The sequence below is a fragment of the Poecilia reticulata genome, chromosome 14 (genome assembly GCF_904066995.2).
Source record: "Poecilia reticulata chromosome 14, P_reticulata-male-v2, whole genome shotgun sequence".
NCBI lineage: Eukaryota > Metazoa > Chordata > Actinopteri > Cyprinodontiformes > Poeciliidae > Poecilia > Poecilia reticulata.
The window spans coordinates 19,393,150-19,405,863 of NC_088843.1; the positions used below are offsets into that span (position 1 = coordinate 19,393,150).

Here is a 12,714-nt window from a genome sequence, read left to right on the forward strand (position 1 = left end):
CAGATGTGCCCTCATAAGTCATAAATCACTCATATTCATCTTTACTGTTACAAGCTTCAATTTTGTATTTTCTGTTGAAAACAATCTAAAGGGCCCCTTTTATATGTTGATCTGAGTCCTCACCGTGTTTTTACTGAAGCTACTTATGCTCATTAATACCCCGGGAAACGCTCGTGTAGATAAATGGATCTTTTTGGTATAACGGTTTCTTCTTCTTGAATCCAATTAATCTTTAAATAGTTATCCTGGGGTGACGCTTTCAAACATTTAATCTTTGTAATAATATTTACTGTACATATATATTGTATCTCATGGCTGATGTGTGAGTAAACTGTAGTTAAATTCAACTGAAACCAAAAAAGAAGAAGGATTGTGTTTAAATGGATCACACTGTGGTTTCAGACCTGCTTTCATGTTCTGAGATTTTCCTCTGCCTCTCTGATGCATGCTGCACTGCGAAGGCTTATCAGCTCAAAGTCTTTGCTGTTCGACTTTGAGAAACAGGTGCTGCATTTTTTTGTGACACGTTTAACATACCTTACAGTCACCATCAGTGAGCCTAATAAACACACAGACAATCTCTGGCTTTTCAATGGTAGCATACAAAAACTAGAAACAAACTTGGTCTTCAACACCACAATTCAATGGCAGATGACAGAGGGGATATTTTTTTCACTGTCAGACCTAGCCACAACAGGAAAATGTGACTGTTATTGTGGTACAGGGGGCAGGCACTGAAAGGAAACAGCCCTCTTGAAACAGCGTTGTGGAGATTGTTGGCCAGGCCAGTGGTTCAGCTGTCACTGCTGCTGGTCCCCAGGTGTTTTTCTTTTCCAACCAGAGAAATTGTTCACAGCCCACTGATAAACTGGAAATGTCAAAGACACACATATAAAGTAGGAATGCACCAATAAATTGGCCCAGATTTCTTTAATTTTGGGAGAATGGTGATCAGCCCATACTTATGTGAAGCCGATATCATCCACCGATTTAACTTTGTCTGCAAAGGTCTAAAAATCAACCACTGTTCTCTATTGCGGTTTGACTGACAGATCTGCCCACCAGGTCATGTTTGCACATTTGCAGTTAACAATAGTCACCTCACTTTTGCCATCTCAGCAAGAAAGTCGACAAAAAAAATTGGTACACGGTGGCCCACGAAAATGTAGCCCGCATTACTATAGTATTACTGGCGACCTTCCGTAAAGAAAGAAAGAACTTGAAATGCCAAAATCTTCACTCACTCTTTACAGAAAGCGCTGGAAATGATTCCCTTGTGCGTCAATACAGTTTTGGGCGTGCCTTAACCATCCATCCATCCATTTTCCTACACCCTTGTCCCTTGGTGGGGACAAGGGAGGGTTGCTGGTGCCCATCTCCAGCTAGCGTACCGGGCGAGAGGCGGGGTCACCCTGGACAGGTCGCCAGTCTGTCGCAGGGCAACACAGAGACACACAGGACACACAACCATGCACACACACACTCACACCTAGGGGCAATTTGGAGAGGCCAATTAACCTGACTGTCATGTTTTTGGACTGTGGGAGGAAACCGGAGTACCCGGAGAGAACCCACGCATGCACAGCCCGCCTGCCTTAACATATTGTCATATATGCGACGCAACTCTGGGGCACCAATGCTCTGAATTGCATTACGAATATTGTCTTTCAACTGCTGTAAAGTTTTCACTTTGAAAAGTGTACAAAAAAGTAAAAAGAAAAAGTAAAAAAAAAGTAGCCACTTTGGCAGGAAGGCGGGCCACTTTTTCGTGGGCCACCCCGTATCAGCCTAAACTAGAATCGGCAAGTCAGTTTTCTTAAAGATCGGTAATCGGCCAGAAAACTGCAGTTGGTGCACCCGTAATGTAAACTTATTAAATTCTAAAAATATATGTTTGAAATGCTGCATAATGTATCCTGATCGTTGCAAGTGACACGTCTGTTCCCTTATTTCTTTTGCCGCAGGTTCCTAACCTGATTGACCTCTAGTTCTCCTCACTGACTACAGTGAATCAACAGGAGTGTGTCTTTTGATTGCTTTTTCTGACACATTTCTGTTGAGTCTCAAACAGACATGATTAATGTTTTTGCAGAATTAGTCTTTCTGCCTGTTTAATTACCAACCAGTCCAGCTTTATCTCCCACTGGTTAACAGGGGGTGAAATTTCTTCTTCAGCTTCTATTTAGCAGGATAAAACTCCTTGAGATCAAAAATCTCTTTTACAAGATTATTTTTGAAATGAAACTCATAATTTTCCAAGGTTTTTGTTGTTAATTTATAACTATATTCATAATAGACTGTTTATTAAGTGTTTTTTTTTTGCTTCTAGGTTAAATTTAATCACAATCAGATTTGATAAAAAATTATCCACTTGTCCAGTCCTGACCTGGAACTCATTTACTTTTTACCTGGATCAAACGGTTAAGCTGAATAAATACAACATAGATGAAATTTTCTTACACTTTATAGAACGCCGTCAACATTTGGACATTGGCCGATTCAAAAGGGAAAAAAGTACCTGAATTTCATATTTCACTAAATCTTAAAGTTTATTCAGTCTTCAGTTGGGCTGATAAACTGTTGAGCTCCTTTGTCTTGTCTCTGTTTCTCTAGGACCAACCCAGCTGCCAGCCCCCCAGTGAACTCTGACCCCCCAGGTGCCATCTGACTCAGGGATACGATGGGACTCCTCTCCTTTCACCACGGCCCACTCTTCTTCGTCTTCTTTTTCCTCCTCCTCCTGTGCTACCCCTGCATTTCCATCAGGCCTCAAGTTCTCGAGCGATCGTCTGCGTCTGAACAACCTGAGTCTTCTGACAACTCCACAGAGTCTGAAAAGAGGACATGTACAGGTGTCGTGGTGTGTAAACCCGGCATCCTGCTGCCAGTCTGGGAGCCTCTCAACCCTCCAGTTGGGGAACAAGCAGGGAGGGCGATTGTGTACTTCCTTTCTCTCATGTACATATTCCTTGGAGTATCCATCATTGCAGACCGCTTCATGGCATCCATAGAAGTCATTACATCTCAGGTATCATCACTCTCTTTAATATTTAGAACCTGTTAGACTCAGACTCGTTATGCACAGCATCCAGTTTGTGCTCTGTGATTGTGTCTATGACTCACCAGATTTCTCTGTGTTTCATGTGAATATTATATCCTGAAACGACCAAATCAGGAGAAGGAGGTGACCATTACCAAACCTGATGGGGAAACCACGGTGAAAACCGTGCGGGTCTGGAATGAAACCGTGTCCAACCTGACACTCATGGCCCTGGGCTCCTCCGCACCAGAGATCCTGCTCTCTGTTATTGAGGTACTCTCTTCCATCTGCTATAAACACAAGCAAAAAACACTGCCTGTGAAAGTGCAAAATGAGTAAAAAATTTTATTTCTCTAGTTATTTAAACAAATATGTAGGTAAATTGGATAAAAAAGTTGACTCTTATGATGACCTACTTTTTGAAATTCATTGTAAAACATTTAAAGATATTTGTACCAACTGCAAAGGTTCAGAAACGTTCAACGTTCTGCTCTTGTTTCCCTTGTACAGGTGTGTGGGCACAACTTCAATGCCGGGGAGCTCGGCCCAGGCACCATAGTGGGAAGTGCGGCCTTTAACATGCTTGTGATAATTGGTCTGTGTGTGTCAGTAATTCCAGATGGACAGTCTCGCAAGATCAAACACCTGCGAGTGTTTTTTATCACAGCTTTCTGGAGCATCTTTGCATACATTTGGCTCTACCTCATTCTGGCCGTCATCTCCCCAGGGATTGTTGAGGTAGGTCTCCGTTCTACCCGTTATCCTCAACTACAACCCAGATTCAACAGTCAGGACCAAATAACTTCTCAAACGCAGTCTCAAAATATCCAATGAAGACATTTCACTCACTAAAAGTAAAGATTTTACACAGTAATTTTTTTTGTACATCTGATCGACTTTGATCATCTGACTACTTGGGAACACTCTTAAAGCAAGTGAAATTTTATTCGTAGATAGTCAGTTGATCCTGTTGTTTACAATAAAAACCCAAGACAGTGACATCGTGTCAAAATTGTGATATTCTGTCCCGATGCAGCAGAACATCAGGACAGAACAGAATCACATCAAAAGCAACACACATAATTATAAAACATTAGAGGATTTGATGTTGCACAAAATTATTCATTTCCTTATGCTTAAATTTTTGTAACATATATTTTTCAAACACAAACATGAAAAAAGAGAAGAGCTCCAACTTTAAAAAAATTAATTCAATGTAATTGAATTAAGTTTATTTAATTTTGTTTGTGTAACGTAACATCTTAATAAACTTAATATATTCAGTTGGATACATCTAATTTGGTTACTACTAACAAATTAACAAATTATTTTTAATTTGGATAACCTGATTTCCTTTTTGAGTGACAATCAACAGTGACTTCCTGTTTTCAATTCAGTATATAATACTGAACACCGGGAACTAACATATTTTGTTGGTTGTCAAAGTAAATTTTTTCTGTACATCTCATACAAACAAGTAAAAGATAAAATAAACCAGATTGAAGCTGGATATCATTTGAAAGAATATTGAAAATAAATAACAGTAGAAGAGATCCAATGTCTTTTGGTGTGACAATGTGTAAAATTTAAAATCTCTGCTTAAAAAACTAAAAAAGGGGACGCATTAAGGTCATAACTGTAAATGTGAGCAATGACCACTAACTTATACACAAAATGTCATTATACGAACAAATTAAATAATTGTAGTTATCACAGGAGTTGAGTTAGATTTTTCTTTGTAAATAGTCCACCCTGTCGATCCCCAGTAAAACATTATGTGACTTCACATAAGGAACAAGTACAATACATTTACAGCATAGATAACCTAATCTTGTCTGTGTCTCCAGGTTTGGGAAGCTGTAGTAACACTGCTGTATTTTCCCATCTGTGTGATGTTGGCTTGGATCGCTGACCGCCGCCTGCTCTTTTACAAATACATGCATAAGAGATACCGTGCCGACAAGAGGCATGGGATTGTGGTGGAAATGGAGGGGGACGATTCCCCCAAAGGCATTGATGTTATCATGGACGGAAAGCTGTCAGACGGCAGTCCAGGCCCTGGAAACTCCTCTAGTGTGACGGTGTCCGTGCAGACAGGCAGTGAGCTGGACCATAACAAAGATGAGGTAAGACATGTAGATCATGGAAAGAGGCAAGATTGAAACTGGGATGGTGTTACGTCTCAGTAAATGCTAGTTTGCTCTGTTTGTTGTAGCTAGGGCCATGAGAAAATTTTAAAAGACAGCTTATTAACCCTTTCATGCATAGTGGTCACTACAGTGGACATCTGTCTAAAAGCCATTTTCTTGTGCTTCTTGTGGATTTTTATGTTAAAAATGCACACAGACCACTGAAGTGGACACCAATGCATCTTAAAATACACCATCAACTACTGGCCATCAGCTGCAAATGCAAGAAATTATTTTGTTAAATCCAATATGACCGACAGACAAAAAAAGCATGCCAACCGACCCGGTCCCTCCTCCTCGACTCTGGCAGGTAAAAAAATATTGTGACATCAGATAACCCCTAAAGTACAATACTACTGATGTATTTATCAAATAACTTTATATTTGGAGAAAATTACAATTGATCACCTAAAAAGATAAAATAAATATCTTTATTAACAAAAAAATTGTCCTACATTTTTTTATGCCTTAAGAAAATAAAAAAAAATGGAAAAAAGTCTGACACAAACAATCGCAATTCATGCATGAAAGGGTTAACATGTAAAATATGAGAGGCATATGTCTGCCATCAAAGTTAGCTTGATGATCTGAAATCTAAAAGGCGACAGAAAAGCATAAGCACGCCAAAAAACACTGTACAAAAAGCACTGTAAATCTTCTCATTTTGCTCTTATACAACCATGTGGGTGGTAACATTATCTAGAAGGTTATAGCAGAACTTCAAGTACAGTTATTAAAGTATTTCTACTTGACTCCAGGAAGCTCCCAGATCTCTTCTGCTACAGTTTTTCACTTACAGCCTGTTTCCTCCCTTGGACAGGTAGTCCGCATCTTGAAAGATCTGAAGGAGAAGCATCCAGATAAAGACCTGGACCAGCTGATCGAGATGGCCAACTACTCTGCCCTGGTCCACCAGAAGAAGAGTCGTGCCTTTTATCGTGTCCAAGCAACACGGAGGATGATCGGTGCTGGAAACATCTTAAAGAAGCACGCAGCAGATCAGAAGCGGCGCGCGCTGGGACAGGATGCGGACAAAGCGACGTGCTCACATATCTGTTTTGAAAGTGTCCAGTACCAATGCACGGAGAACTGCGGCTCTGTGACCCTTTGGGTGGTCCTCGATGGAGGCACAGGCCAAAACACGTTCTACGTGGATTACTGTACAGAAAACGGATCTGCCAACGCTGGATCAGACTATGAGTTTAACAAGGGAACTCTGACATTCAAACCAGGGGAAACCCGAAAAGAGATCAAGGTGAAAAGATGTTATTAAGTTATTTTTGCATTTCCTGTTTCTCCACTGAAACTTTTTTAACCATTAGTCAAAGTCTTAGAGTAATCAGAATCTGTTTATTTGCCAAGTTTGTGCACACAATGAAGACATTAGATTTTGATTTCACTTTGCTCTCAGTGAGGACATTTTGGATAGAAATGTATAGAAAGGGCAATAAAAAGAAAATATACATTTTGTAAATATGTTAACATGCATGTTTTTTACAAACAGGAAGAGAAGCTTGACTCAAATCTGAGTCTTATTGATGTTGGCACTCTGATTGCTGGGTGTTCATCAGAAAGACGCATCAGAGGCGACTGTCCCACATATTATCCATCTAATACCATACTGTCAAAACATAGTGACAGTTTCAACAAATATGTAAAAAACGTTTGATAAAAGTTACATACCAGAGCTTCAAATAAGTACATTTTTCAATGAAATTTCAATTTAAAGGTTTGGGCCTATATCTGTGTTTGAAAGCTGATACAAATATCTGTGTTTTAGTGGCAACAGGTTCTTTATTTGCTTTGTAAATTAAAAGCAGAGCCTTAAACTCATTCAGCCTGCAGATGTGTTTGTGTTTAAATCGTCACTTGGCATCTAGAGGGAAACGTAATGGATCAACGCTGCTTTCTCTGCAGGTGGGGATTTTGGATGACGACATCTTTGAAGAGGATGAACATTTCTTTGTGCATCTTCAGAATCTGAGGTTAGAGGAGGGAGGGAGCGAAGGGACTGGTTCTCCGCCCAAGGCCAGACTGGTGGAACCTCTGCTGGCCACAGTTACTATACTGGACGATGACCATGCTGGGATCTTTACCTTTGGGCAGCAGGTGCTGCGAGTGAGCGAGAGCACCGGTGTGCTGACAGTGACCGTGTTGAGGAACTCGGGCTCCAGGGGCACAGTAGCTGTGCCGTACCATACTGAGGATGGTAGTGCCAAGGCTGGAGTGGACTATGAGGAGGCCAGAGGGGAAGTGGAATTCACCAATGAACAGACAAGGTGAGGTGCAGTATGTGGACAGGGCTGAGCAGCGCCACACGAGATTGTGATTAACAGCATTAAGGGTAACACTTTATTTGAAGGAGTGTTCATAAGACTGACATGACACCGTCATAAATATGATATAACATCTGTTATGAACATGAAGGGGTCTTTATGAATGTCTGTGACTGTTGTCATGAAGTGTTACTTGGTACATAATGACACTTTTAATGCAAAGTTGTGCAAAAAATTGCATTAAAAGGCCATTAAAAGAGCCAAGGTTGCTTTATTTGGTAAATGGTGACACTTTAGTGCAAAGTTGTCACTTTTAATTGAGTTTTAGTGCAACTTTTAAAGCAACTTTGCATTAGAAGTGCCATTATTAACTGAATGACAACAGTCATAGACATTCTTAAAGACTTCTACATGTTCATGACGGCTATGTTATGCCATTTAAGACAGTGTCGTGTCAGTCTTATGTACACCCTATCAAATAAAGTGTTACCACATTAAGACCCTCCTCCTGGCTCTGATTGGTTGTTTGCAGTTAGCACTGGGAGCACAGATAAACCAGTCATTTATCTGCTGTAGTTATGTCGTATTTATTTATTTAAAGAAGAGTCAGAAGAGTCACATATTCCTGTCTTCTTCAACTGGCACTTAGAAAAGTATTCATAGCTCTCCTTCTGAAAGAAAAAATTTTTTTCAACCTCAACACATTCCCTCAGACCAGGAATGTTGAAATGTGAAGTCGAGGTTTAAATAAAGTCATATTTTCACATTTATTTGATTATTCAACATATTTTTTGGAAGATATTTAGTGTTGCTGGGCTGTTAACACTATTTATGTCTTATAATTCATATAAAATAGTTTCCCTTTTGTCCTACATAACGCACAGACTGAACACGTTTGGATGTCTGTTGGAAGTCTGAACTGGTTTGGGCTCAGAGAAAAGGGACATTAGAGCCTTTCTGAAAGGAGGCTGTGGGTCATCAGCCTTCACTGTAGGAGGTCCGATTAGACAGAACTACCCGATGATTTGACACCTACGGATAATCCTGACTGATTAGTTGGGGGAAACTTCAGTCGCCGCATGTAAACTGACAGATCTTTTTCACATTAAATTTTTAGGCTGCATAAGCTGTGTTTGTACATGGATAAACTGAACACATAGTAATGGATGTCTTTGTAACATCAACAGGTTGATTCTTTAAAGAGAAAGTATGATAGCGTGGGCTCGTATTTGGAACATAACTGTTTTTATATTCTGTGTTCACGTTTCTGACACGTACTGCTGTCGTGTTCACACAAGTATTTAATTTGCCTTTTAATGAAAGAAATATCTGTGTTCTTGAACATTTCTAGTCAGTCATTACAGATATGCATTTTAAATGTGGAGGAGTACGAAAAGCAGGAAAACTTCTTCGTTGTGCTTGAAGACCCCAAGTGGCTGAAGAGAGGAATTTCTGGTGAGTCTACAAGCAGTTTCACTTTCATACCTGTCACCTGTAATTTTCTACCTGTGGCCTTTAAGTGGTTTTAAAACCTATGAAGCAGACAGACAAGCAAGTTTTTCTTTTTACACAATAGGTGTAAGTAGAATGACGCAGCACCAAGATCACTGCTCAGCTGTGCGTGTGTGGAGCTGCCTGCACACGTCAGAGCCAGTAACTTAATATCAACATGTGCTGCAGCGTTTATGAACGTAGTGACTGTTTCTGTAACCCCACTATTGGATGCTGGAGGAACTGTGAGGGAAAAATATAGTCATTTTGTAGTAGAGTAGCAGTAAAGTTGGAGCTGTTAATTAGGCTTGAGCATCCAGGAAATATATATATATATATATATATATATATATATATATATATATATATATATATATATATATATATATTCTATTTCAATGTCTATTATGTATTGAGTAATTGTCTGTTTCTCTTCATAGCTCTACTACTGAACCAGGGTAAGATTTTGGGGGACAAGTTGAGATGTGGGTGTTAAAGGGAGCCTTTGCAGCTTTTAAAAAGTACCGTATTTTTCAGACTATAAGCCGCTACTTTTCCCCCACGCTTTGAACCATGCGGCTTATAGCCCGGTGTGGCTTTTCTGTGGATTTTCCTTCAACCACCAGAGGGCGCTTTAGCAGGAAGTGAATCATTGGAAGTCAAAATTGGAAGTCAAACAAGAAAGTGCTCATTTTCATTTAGAACAAGCACATGCTAGCAGCAGGCACGACGGATGAATGTTTTCAAACTCATATGATGCAACTTTTAAGTTGAAGGCTATCGATCTGGTAGTACAGATCGATAGCAGCGGAGATACCCGCGGCTTATAGCCTGGTGCGGCTTGTACGTTTCCAGTTTTTTTGCTTTGTTTTTTTTACTTTGTAGGTGCGGCTTTGTAAGGTGTGCTCTATAGTCCGGAAAATACGGTATTATAATATTGTACAACTTTGATGGTCACAGATAAAGCAGTTTGCTCTTTAACTATCAACAACAATGTTACATTTCAGTTCCGTTTAATTATGTAGCACCAATTCACAACAATATCGCCTCTAATTTCAATTCAGTCACACATGCATCCCAGTTAATTCTAATTATCCAACAGTACAGTAATCTCAGTTCATTGTTTAAAGTATCTTGAAAAGTTTCTACCTATTGCATCTAGCCATCGACTCGAACACGGTTCTACTTGAAAATTAAACAAACTGGAAATTGTTGCTGTTGTTTTTGATAGACCTGTCGTCTCGGCAAGAACATTTTTAAGGGAACTCAAAAAAGGCAGTTCTTGTTGGTGACCAGGATTTAAAGTGCTTGTGTCCACTAAACAGTCCCTTCATCTCAGGCGGTTCAATTATCTCTGAAAATCACGAGCAAAGTTTATAATAAAAATTCTGTCAAACCAGATACATCTCCCAATCCTTCCAACATTAACCTAGAAATCCAGTTAATGCTACAAAGGCGCCTTTCAGTGTTACGGGTGTGTGTGTGCATGTGTGTGTGCGTGCGTGCGTGCGTGCGTGTGTGCGTGTGCATGTACATGGGATTTTTGTTTGCTGTGTTCCTCAGGCTTCAGCACAAAGAGGTTTAACGTGCGTTTGTTTTATTAATGATATAGTAGATTAACGTCTGTACCCTCTAAAAGGTAATCCAACTCCTGAGGAGGAAGAGGCCAGGAGGATTTCTGAGATGGGCAAACCTATTCTAGGAGAGCACAGCAGACTAGAAGTCATCATACAAGAAGCCTGTGATTTTAAGGTGTGCGCCTCGTAGAAAAAGATTATTCTCCTCTTGATTTAACTACATAGATATATAACATATTTTAAGATGACTTGGGTCAATATTCTAACATGTACTCAACAAAATACATGTTGAGTATGTATCCATGTTTCATACATTTAGTAGTAGTGGAGACTTGGACTTTATCAATACATCAGGAGGACAGCCATTAAGCTTGGCTGTCCTCCAAGCTTAATGTCTTGGAGGACAGCCTGTCTTGCTTCATTAACAATGTGATTCTCTCCATATCCATCAGACTCCCAATGGAGTCATAGACCAGGTACAGTTCCTACAGTTTGTGTTACCAGAATAAATTTATGCTTTTATCTAAAGTGCCTTGCAAAAGTATTCATTTTATGAGCGTAATTTAATCTCTGAATATGTAAAGTTTGAAAACTATAAATCAGTTTTATTTCGCTTCACGATCACACATTACTTTCTGTCACAAAAAATCCAAATGAAGTGCATTGAGCAATACTGTGGCAACATGTGAAAAGGTTCACTGACTACTTTTGCGAGGCTCCTGTATTCTGTTTCATTGTGGTTGCACAGTATGTTGCTTCTGTGTGCTGCGTGCGCTTTAGAGCATAAATGGAGCAGATTTATTAATGTTTGCTCAGCTTTTTATGTTAACTGTATAACTAGTAGGCCAAAAGGATGAAATGGAAGCTCATCTGTTGCTTCACCTCAGTGTGAGTTATGATTAATATTTCCTAACCTGTTTCATTTCTGGTGCCAGAACACTGTGGATCAACTCCTCCAGGACACAAATCTAGCAGAAGTGATTGGGACTCACTCATGGAAAGAGCAGTTCATTGGAGCAGTCACAGTGAGCGCAGGTCAGTGGAAGTTTGAACTTAAATGTTTTGTTTTTTGTGTGTCGGTTATATTTAACCAACACATCCATGCATATTTGAATATGAGGAAAACAGTAAAACATTTAGTGTTTTCATCACTAAATGTACTGTTTGTATCCAGGACATCTTCTAACTGCTGTTGAAATTCTGTTTAACTTTAGTATCCTGACAGAAAATGTGAACTATCACATTCACTATCACATTTCACCATGATGTTCATAAAAAAAATCACAAATTAAAATACTAGGTTATTATAATGTGACAAAATTGTGGATAATTAAAACAAAAGGTGCTTCAAAACGGTATTAAGTTTCAGGATGTGTTTACTTATGCAACTGTTCCTTTACAAATTTTTTAGTTGAGTTTCAAAGTATAAATGTGTGGGAATCATTTTGAAATGATGTATACATGTTTCATACATTTAGTAGTAGTGGAGACTTGGACTTTATTAATACATCAGACCACAACTACTACTACTTTCTGTTTTAGTAAGGGTTCATTTTATTGTCTGTTTGCTCCCAGCTTCATCATTGTGTCTTCTTCAAACAGGTGATGATGACGAGGAGGGACAGGAGCAAAGAACGCCCAACTGCTTTGACTATTTTATGCACATATTTTGCGTTTTCTGGAAAATCTTATTTGCTTTTGTCCCGCCCACCGAGTACTGGAACGGCTGGGCGTGCTTCATTGTGTCCATCTCTGTCATCGGCCTCCTAACCGCCATCATCGGAGACCTGGCGTCGCATTTTGGCTGCACTGTTGGCCTCAAAGACTCTGTGACTGCTGTGGTCTTTGTGGCGCTGGGGACTTCACTTCCTGGTACATTCACTCTCATTCTGGCAAACTTTACTTGACCTGATAGTCCAGCATTTCTGAAGTGAGGTTCTGTTGAAAGGTTACAAGCCACGGTTACAGAAAGGAGGATCAAAAATAATAATAATAAATACCCCAATCAAATCAACAAAAATAAGAACAAAAGTCTACTTGGAAATAATTGTAATATTTTTGACAGAATCACATTGAACAATCTATTATGCCTGTTCTTAATTGTTTTCCACTTGAAAAGCAAAAAAACAACCAAATTAACT

At 39.5% G+C, this 12,714-nt stretch overlaps 1 protein-coding gene across 5 annotated transcripts in view; it reads left to right on the forward strand.

The window, feature by feature from the left end:
* The window catches only part of slc8a2a (solute carrier family 8 member 2a), a 30,061-nt gene that overhangs the window by 14,646 nt on the left and 2,701 nt on the right, over positions 1-12,714 (forward strand). For 2 of the 5 annotated variants that reach the window (XM_008428355.3, XM_008428354.3), the window contains 12 exons: positions 2,614-3,028; positions 3,176-3,313; positions 3,551-3,778; positions 4,888-5,166; positions 6,050-6,484; positions 7,147-7,508; positions 8,857-8,960; positions 9,437-9,454; positions 10,636-10,748; positions 11,026-11,049; positions 11,509-11,608; positions 12,176-12,445. In XM_008428355.3, coding sequence (XP_008426577.2) covers positions 2,681-3,028; positions 3,176-3,313; positions 3,551-3,778; positions 4,888-5,166; positions 6,050-6,484; positions 7,147-7,508; positions 8,857-8,960; positions 9,437-9,454; positions 10,636-10,748; positions 11,026-11,049; positions 11,509-11,608; positions 12,176-12,445 — 2,419 coding nt within the window. In that variant the 5' untranslated portion in view covers positions 2,614-2,680. The remainder of the gene's footprint in view (positions 1-2,613; positions 3,029-3,175; positions 3,314-3,550; positions 3,779-4,887; positions 5,167-6,049; positions 6,485-7,146; positions 7,509-8,856; positions 8,961-9,436; positions 9,455-10,635; positions 10,749-11,025; positions 11,050-11,508; positions 11,609-12,175; positions 12,446-12,714) is intronic. The other 3 variants (XM_008428358.3, XM_008428357.3, XM_008428359.3) reach the window with 3 other exon arrangements.